General features: G+C 43.0%; 1 protein-coding gene across 3 annotated transcripts; it reads right to left on the bottom strand.

Annotated features, from left to right (window-relative positions):
* Positions 1-2,218: 2,218 nt before the first annotated feature.
* On the bottom strand, positions 2,219-6,793 carry LOC310779810 (high affinity immunoglobulin gamma Fc receptor I-like). Of its 3 annotated transcripts, none has more exons than XM_083640317.1 (6): positions 6,759-6,793; positions 6,317-6,376; positions 4,666-4,914; positions 4,333-4,578; positions 3,532-3,666; positions 2,219-2,500 (listed from the first exon to the last, which is right to left on the bottom strand). In XM_083640317.1, exons 1-6 carry the CDS (start codon positions 6,787-6,789, stop codon positions 2,442-2,444), a joined length of 780 nt encoding a protein of 259 aa, XP_083496443.1. In that variant the 5' UTR covers positions 6,790-6,793; the 3' UTR covers positions 2,219-2,441. The 3 variants fall into 3 exon arrangements, with proteins under 3 accessions (XP_083496443.1, XP_083496444.1, XP_083496442.1); XM_083640318.1 differs by having other exon boundaries at positions 3,532-3,663; positions 6,314-6,376; positions 6,759-6,792; XM_083640316.1 differs by having other exon boundaries at positions 6,314-6,376; positions 6,759-6,792.
* Positions 6,794-9,351: the final 2,558 nt, after the last annotated feature.

The raw sequence follows: 9,351 nt of genomic DNA on the forward strand, positions 1-9,351 counted from the left end.
TTTCTATTTGTTTCTATTAATATATATATACATCGAATCCCACCAATTTAGCCTGTCATTTTCCCCTTGGCGCACATAAAGACACATGCTTCCGTCACTGTCTGCTTGATGGTGAGAGGGACTTCACTGTAGGCTACTCGTGACAAAACCAGACATAGAATTTTCAACAGTTAACTTTTGCAGTAGCTAGGCCTATAGGTTACTGACTATTACGAGGTGAGGCACTATGCCCCGTGTCTCTCTCTCTCTCTCCCCCCGATGAGGAAAGTGGAGAGGGCTATTGCGGTGCTATTAAATGTATAATGGTTGGAAAAGATCATATCCGGGGCTAGAGTGATACATTCAAGGCTGGGTCCACAGGGTACCATTCTTGTTTTCTCCCAGTGACGCGGGTTGTTTACAAAAAGCTGTTCGGCTGATCCCTTGTATACATATATACCCTTGTATGTATATATAAACGGGTATTTGACATGCACTTTAAGAGTTATAAAGTTACTCTCTTTGACAGTTCACCTGTTTTGGCGTATTTGTCACAGGGCGGGTGTGTTTGTGAGGGCATGTAATAATAATAATGTACACAATGTACAATGTACACAAACACAGCTCCTCCACCTTGTGGAGGAGCAGATCCGTCTCTCCAGCTGGCACAAATGGAATTAGAGGGAATCAGAGAAGGAAATATGATTGTTGTATTGATCTTATGGCCGACCACACCTGTGAATCATTCTAGTGGTTAACCCCGCCCATTTCAGCTGTGTGCACGACCCAAAAGGGGGTGTGCCTTCAAATTAGGAAACGACTTGGACACGCCTCCAACTGTGCCAAAGCTGCGGGCATTAATTGCGTGATCGCTGCACGATGATACGGAAAATATGGGCCAAAGACCGGAACGCATTTTTAGAGTATATATTTTGTACTTGTTCAAGAGATATTTGGGATCCGATTATTTTGCGTAAATACAAAAAAAGGGGGATGCATCTTTTCTTTGACATGGTCTTCCTGGAAATTAACATTTCACATCTGGTTTATGTCAATTTTCAGAACTGCATGATGCTTCACCTGAAGGACAGTCTGTCTCTGCAGCTCAGAGTCTTGAGTGTCTTGGGTCTCCAAGAAAGGAATTAGAACATGTTCAACTGTCCAAAGAAAGGAAGAAAGTCCGTCTGAACGGAGCGCACATCCACAGACTCAGCAGCACACTTTCGCTTTCTGACAAAGTGCCCGCGAAAACATCAATGCTTGTGAGCGCTCGCGCTCACCTGATGTGGAAATTGTCTGTGTGTGCGTGTGCACTACCCCGACTACCACCATGTCAATCTGGGACTTTAATACACAATATTTATATTTTTGTAAAAAATAATAATAATAAAAAGATCATGCTTGATTGTATTACTTAGCTTTGCTTGTTTTGAATATAATATAATACTGTGACAAATACCTTGTGCATTATTCCTTGGTGAGAATGTGCATAAGTATCTCCATCCAACACCTGTACAATGTGACGAGATGACTTGATGTTTTGTGTGTGTGTGTGTGTGTGTGTGTGTGTGTGTGTGTGTGTGTGCGCGGGTGTGCGTGCGTGCATGTGTGTGTGTGTGTGTGTGTATGTGTGTGTGTGTGTGTGTGTGTGTGTGTGTGTGTGTGTGTGCCTGCGTGCGTGTGAAAAAAATGAAGTTGGACCATTGTAAATAGCTGGATAAATGTCATGTCTGTCCTGAAATCTGAAGTTTGTCCCTGGTGCGGTGGAAATATCTCCAGGCTATGTGAACTTTAGACCATGGGACACTAAAACTAAAACAATATGAATTAAATTATTTTAGTTGGAGAAAGCTCTTTAATTCTCTCATATAGACCAGTTTCAGCAGCTGTACCATGACAAACTATATGGAGTTGACCTTGGTGCTGCGTAAGTAACTTACCCACAGACTCTATTCAGAGAGGCGTAGAGATGCTGTAGTTATTCTGCAGAGGGCTTCTCATGGTTATAATATTTATTTTGTCACTGATGTAAATATATAAACACTTGTGAAAAGGTCAGCCTCAGTTTAGAGACGTGGTGTGGTTTGAAAACATTATTACACATGTCATGTTATCTAACTTCACATCTGAGAATCTTCATTTCTTGAAATAGTCATAGCCTGAATAGACCTGAATAGCCTCTTATTTTTTTTACAGATTAAACAAGAAAGTAATGGAAACAAAGCAAATAAAGAACATATGAAAGTTGATTTTATTTAAGAGATAACAAGAAGCAACAGGAGACACTATGACCCAACAGCTGCACTCGCCATTCTGAGGAACGTTTTCCTGCTTTAAAAAGCTGAACCCATCATGAGGAACGTTTTCCTGCTTTAAAAAGCTGAACCCATCACGATGGAAATATGTTTTTAAAGCCTGATGAGGGTTAAAAGCCTAGATGCACCTGGCTGTGATGAACCTGGTTACATGGCTTCCTCCATTATGACATCATCATAGCTCTTTTTCTCCCTCACACCTGGAGCTGCAGAAACACACATACAAACCTCAATTTAGAAAAATACTAAATGTGAAGAGAATCCATAAATGCCGACAGATAATTTACGTGCTTTATAACATAAATGTTTGTAGCTTATTGTTTTATTAGGACTGCATGCTCCATAAGCAAAGAACTGATGTTTCAAGATTAAATCTGGTTTAATTTCCATTGACTACAATGGTTTCCATAATGAGGGCTTGTCTGAGCACAAAACTACATATTTTTCTTTTTTACACATTCATGACACTCTGACAGCATCCTATATTGCTGCTCTGTCATGCACATTCTGTGTCGGATGTTAACCAGATGGGTTAACGTCGGACGGGACGTAGGAGAGTGACTGAGTGAGAGAGATGAAAGGAAGGAGTGTGAGAGAGGAAATACAGATATAACAAATCTTACATATCATGTTTTGCAGTGACCGTTTTGTTTCAGTTTAGATGGATAGTGGATACCTGAAGACATCTAAGTTCATCCAACAAACGATTCATTCACTCATTGCTACAGAATAGAGAGAGGGGCTCTGCTACCTTTTCCAGTCTGGTTTCCTCATGTGGTTTCTCAGAGAAGCTCCAACTATCACCAGCACTTTAAATACTCGACACTGAACTCTCTGTATCACCTACTAATAAAGATGTTGATGTCTCTGTATCACCTACTAATAAAGATGTTGATGTCTCTGTATCACCTACTAATAAAGATGTTGATGTTGGTCCATCAGAACAGCTTCAGTGCTCCTTGGAATCAATTCTACAAGTGTTTGAACTCTATTAGGAGGGATGCCACAGACTAAGCATACAGTAACGGTATATTATATATACATTATTTAATTCAGGGACCTTTCCAAACCCGTTTAGAAGAACCTGCTTTAAATGTGCTTTGCAGCCCGGCTTATTTACTCAAGTGTTGCCTTTGTCTTTGGCACTTACTCATATTAGTGGGTAATTATTTTTTGACCAGGAGCCTTAAAATCCAGTGTGCGGACTCTATTTGTTTTTCTAATTATTTCTCTGTACCTCTGTGTCTCCAACATCGAAACAGTTCCACCATCAACACCAGAGCCATGGATACAGCGATGACAACAGTCCTTATCAGGAGGTGGAGATGATGGGAAGGTTGAGTCTCGTTTTCTTCACAAAGAGAGAAAGCTGCTGGAAACACGATGAGGCAAGGTGGTGTCTTAATGCAGCGTTACAAAATAACCATTATCAAAAAGTGCAACTCCCACATTTTGTAATCACCATCGCAATATGTGATACTTTATTACAAAATGGGGCAAATGATTACAAAATGCAGCTGTGGTGAACTGACCATGTATTACATGTTGTTGTGTTATGACATAATGCATGACTTCCCATGTCATACCCACATCATAACCACGAGCTCACAAGTTCGTGTCACATAAACCTTCAATTCACAGGCAATAGCTCTGGTGGACATTCCTGTAGTCAGCATGCTAACTCACACCTTGTGACATCTGTGTCATTGTGTTGTGGGATGAAACTGCCCATTTTAGAGTGGACTTTAATTGTGACCGGCTCGAGGCAGCAATAATCATGCTGTTTAATGAGCATCTGTATATCACACATCAGGTGGATGGATTATTTCGGCTAAGGAGAAGTGCTCGCTAACACGGATTTAAACAAATTTATCAACAAAATATGAGAGAAATAAGCCTTTTATGTGCACAAAAATAGTCTTAGATCTTTCATTTCAACTTGTGAAAAATGGGAGCGAAAACAAAATTGTTGCCTTTATAATTAAATTATAAAGGCAACAATTTTGTTCATTATAGTTTGGAAACACTGTTGTCTCACCTCTCACAGCCAGCCAGCTCTCTGGTGATTCTCCAACACCAGAGATGCTACACTTGTAGAAGCCCTCCTCAGATGGAGAAACACTGTGGATGGTCATCTCTGATGTAGAGCTGGTCCTGATGAGGAGGCCGTCTTTATAGAAATCAGCTGTGAGGTTGGAGGAACCAATCTTGTTTCTACAGTTCAGAGTCACAGCATCTCCCTCCATCACAGGAAGGACAGGACTCTCCAGGATCACATACCCAGCTAATAGGGAGAAAATTGGTAATTTAAGTGTTTTTTTTAAATATATATTTAGCGTTTTTGCAATTTAGCTCTTCAGTTATTACATACCAGTGACAGTGATGTTGACAGTGTTACTTCTCTCTCCATTCCCAGTCTCACACCAGTATTTTCCACTGTCTGGTGTAATGCCACCTTTAATGGTACATGTTGTCGTTTCCCTGTTAACAGCACATGTCTTAATTTCCCCCTTGTTCATCCTCATAACTCTCCATCCAGTCGAACCATCAGACGCCACACACTTAAAAGAGACAGGCGTGTATTCAAAGAGCTGCAGTCTGTCAGGAACAATACGAGGATCTGAGAGAGAAACAGAGAGAGAGACGATAAATTAAAAAAGAAAGAAAATATACACTATTTTAAAAACACAACATCTAACAAAATGACAAATAGCACAAAATGATCAAACAAATGATCCTACGTGTATGACGACCTTATAACAGATAAAAGGTAACTTCACTCTATTATTCAATGATGAACTTGTTGTGCTTCTCATGAATGGATTTGTAAAATATGTAAATTTGAACAAAGGAAGCCAATGCGCTCTTTTTTTTTATCAAACCACTGATGACCGGCACCTATGGCAAAACATTTAACTTGCATAAAAAATCAAAGCTTATGAAATCTCTCATGCTCACGCACGCACGCACACACACACACACACACACACACACACACGCACGCACGCACGCACGCACGCACGCACGCACGCACGCGCACACAGTATGGGGGGTGGTTTGTGCCACTGACGCGCGCGCACGCACGCACGCGCGCGCGCACGATGTGTCTGTGTGTCATGCCATAATCCAAACACACGACACACAGACACATCGTGCGTGCACGCGTGCACGCGCGCACGCATGTCAGTGGCACAAACCACCCCCGGGGTCGTTTGTGCCACTGACGCGCGCGCACGCGCGCACGATGTGTCTGTGTGTCATGCCATAATCCAAACACACGACACACAGACACATCGTACACGCGCGCGTGCGTGCGCGCGCGCACGTCAGTGGCACAAACCACCCCCCATACACACGCGCACACACACGCGCACATGCGCACGCACGCGCACACACACGCGCACACACACGCGCACACACACACACACAACACACGCGCACGTGCACACACGCGCGCGCACACGCACACACGCACACACACACACGCGCACACACACACATACAGACACACACACACACACACACACACACACACACACACACACACACGCACACACACACACACACACGCGCACACACACACATACAGACACACAAATAACCGTGGCTTCTTTCTTTGCAGTATTCTTTTACTCTTCACTCAAACAAGTATTATTTTAGCCACGACAGACTGAAGCATCCACTCTCACCCTGTATGTTTTCAAATAGCACTTTCCACACGATGCAAAACTATGAAGTTTAACCACACAAATATGAAGGAAAGACATGTATTATTATTAGTATTATTATTATTATTATTATTATTGTTTTGGTTGTTGTTGTTGTTGTTATTGTTATTATTATTATTATTATTAGTAGTAGTAGTAGTAGTATTATTATAAATTACGTAGGTAGACACACCATATATTTAGGTATAGCCTATAGCACTTATACAACAGTAATAAATGTTAGGTTTAAATGTAATTGGCATGAAGATAAGTAATAATGCAAAAAGTGTTATCGGTCAGAAAACGTCTTACCACCTTTCCGAGCACAATAACCGTGGTGCACTTTTACAACCAGCAGCAGCAATACATTCATCACTGAAGAGACAAAGGAATAGAGATGTAGATCACTATACATGTACGCCACATAGAAACAATTCATACAAAACTGTTCCAACTGTCATTGTTTTACCTGACACGTTTCTATGTTAAATGATGATTGTTGGGACACAGAGGGTATTACATTACATCTGTCATCAAGGTGCTGTGACCTCTGACCTGACACTTGGCTGCTTATCTAGACATTTGAGCTGTGAACTAAATGCCTAAAATGTAAATGAAAGGAAGGACAAGCTGGTTCTAAAAACATGTATTGGTACAGAAAGACCACGTTCTTTCACTTGCTTTCAACTTCAACCAACCTCTTTTATATATTTTCTGTTTTGTAAAACTCACAGATAGAAAGAGAGTCAGTACTCACCCAGTGTGAGGCAGAGAGCTGTGACCTCCATGCTGTCTTGCTGCTGACTGTCTGAGCATCAGACCGAAGAACAGCTAAGATCTAAAGAAGGAGAGGACCTCCCCTTCCTCTAGAGAGTTTTTTCTGATGTGAACACAACAGCAGATATGTGCACACGTTACATGAGACACCACAATAAATACACCTAAATTTAAACATTTACAAGATATGGACAAAGTATTTACATCTAAGTGTGGCAGAGTACCAAGTTAGTAATGAAAGTGACAGGTACAAGTAGGTTACAAGGTTGGCAAAAGTACAGTTATCAGAGTTGACAATTTTAGCAAAATATTTGGAGGAAGAAATAATCTAAGAGCACTGCAGTTTCTTGGAGCAATTTGTCTTGCTCAAGAGCACTTTAGCAAGGTGGATGCTATCACAGTGACAAGTCTCTCTATGCACTACACCTCCCCAGAGCTGCTGCCCCATCGCAGTTAGTTTTGCACTATTCACCTTATGTAGCCCCGCCCACTTGACCCGTTTTTGTTTTACGACTTCCTGTTCAAAACGCAATTTGTTCCGATTGTGTTTACACTTCCTGTTAATCTCTCAATATAGACTCTCTCTTCTACATGAAGTGAATATTTGTTAACCATCGACCGTATAAAGAATATAGACGAAGTCACTGGACAGGTGATCTGTCAATCATAGTAGGATACATAAAGGATATCATAGGATACATAAAGGATAACTTAAAAACGTAACTGTCTGTCTGTCTGTCTGTCTGTCTGTCCCACTGATGACAATGACATCATCAGTGATCATCATCATCAGTGATGTCATAAATCCCAACCATAGTTAAAAAAAAGAAAAAAAAGAAAAGAAAAGGGGGCACGGTGGCTCAGTGGTAGAGCTGTCGCCTCACAGTCAGAAGGTCCTGAGTTTGATTCTCGCCTGGGACACTGTGGGCGCTGTGGTTGTGTTCAGTAGTAATAGGGGGGTGGCTTTCCCCCCCCCCCTCCCTGTGCCCACCCCCAGGGGGCAGCCGTCACGCCCACCCCTCAGGGGGCAGCTGCCACGCCCACCTCTCAGGGGGCACCTCTCAGGGGGCAGCTGTCACGCCCACCTCTCAGGGGGCAGCTGTCACGCCCACCTCTCAGGGGGCAGCTGTCACGCCCACCTCTCAGGGGGCAGCTGTCACGCCCCCCTCGTAGGGGGAGACATGGGTGACATCGAGGGGTTTTACATGAAATCACCAGGTAAATTAGAAAATTGTGGGGAAAATATTGTTAAAATGTCCCAATGTACATGTGCAACTGCAAATTCTCTTTTGTTTAGATCCCCTGTCATCTCAAATATGTAGGTATTTGTCACTGAAGAATAATCATGACCATCGATGGCATGATATAGCCATAGGGACAAGATGGCTGTGTAAATTGTATTGAAGACCAAAATGTATGGTATCTATCTATCTATCTATCTATCTATCTATCTATCTATCTATCTATCTATCTATCTATCTATCTATCTATCTATCTATCGATTGACATTTCAGACTCCTGTATGTGGGTAGCAGAGCTGGAAGGCAAAGTAGTGGGTGTTGTGGCAGCTGTTGGCCAGCAAGAGCCAAGTGGTGCTGTGGAGCTGCGGCGGATGTCTGTGGACCGGAGCTGTCGGCACTGTGGAGTGGGCATGGCGCTGGGACGGAAACTTCTGCAATTTGCTGTGAGTCGCAGGTACTCGTCGGTGGTCTTGGGAACCACGGCGTACACACCGGCTGCCCACCGGCTCTACCAGCGGCTGGGCTTCCGGTGCACGGGGGTCTCCAATGGATACATCACACCGGGTGACAGACCGCCCTTACTGGAACGGATGTTCTACCGGGTCCGCCATCATCACTACTACCTGGATGTGCATAAGGACAGGATCGCTATCAATGGACAATACTGACTTTTAGTGAGGGTGCACAGAATACCCTGTGATCAATTGACAGTCTCACAATGGGCCCTATCTTCCCAAAAGCGTTAATTTAGCGTTTGCGCTCATTTAACGCTGTGCGCAATGCAAATTGGGGGCGGACACAAGCGCATGCCTGTGATAATTGTACTGGGCATAGGCTGCCACATGCCAAAACAGGCGTTTCAGCGGTAAAATGTGGGGATAGATGGCATTATACTATTCTCAGCAGCGCGCAATTACTTTGCGCTAAGAGCTTTGAAAATGACCTCTTACGCGCAAATACCTTGCTGCGCTGGGAGCGCACCGTAATCTCCATGCAGCACAGCGCAGTGCAAAGTAGAATTCCTTTTGGATATGTCATTACGCACAGCCTTGCCACGCCAATACATCAAATTATGCTGCTAAAATTGGGTATTGGCAGATAATTCAGTGAGGCAATCAACTATAACTCACTGAGAAACTTTTATCACATCGCAAACAGGGAAATTAATTGAGAAAACGTGTTGGACAATGGACATAGGCTATTTACCTTCCTAACCCGGAGGGTCGTTGGCACCACAGACGATCTGTCAATAAGCTCTCTCTGTCCTCGCACGAGTGAGAACACTCTATCACGCATGGAGAGAATTACAGCATATTGCATGCCTCGCGCAAA

Source organism: Poromitra crassiceps (assembly GCF_964638095.1).
Source record: "Poromitra crassiceps genome assembly, chromosome: 7".
NCBI classification, from domain to species: domain Eukaryota; kingdom Metazoa; phylum Chordata; class Actinopteri; order Beryciformes; family Melamphaidae; genus Poromitra; species Poromitra crassiceps.

Excerpts from the sequence above, each read along its gene's own strand:
- LOC310779810 (XM_083640316.1), bottom strand. The coding sequence starts at position 6,789 with ATGGAGGTCACAGCTCTCTGCCTCACACTGG. Across the intron at positions 4,915-6,313 it reads TTATTGTGCTCGGAAAGGTG|ATCCTCGTATTGTTCCTGAC; the intron begins GTAAGACGTTTT and ends TTTCTCTCTCAG. Across the intron at positions 4,579-4,665 it reads TGTCAACATCACTGTCACTG|CTGGGTATGTGATCCTGGAG; the intron begins GTATGTAATAAC and ends TCTCCCTATTAG.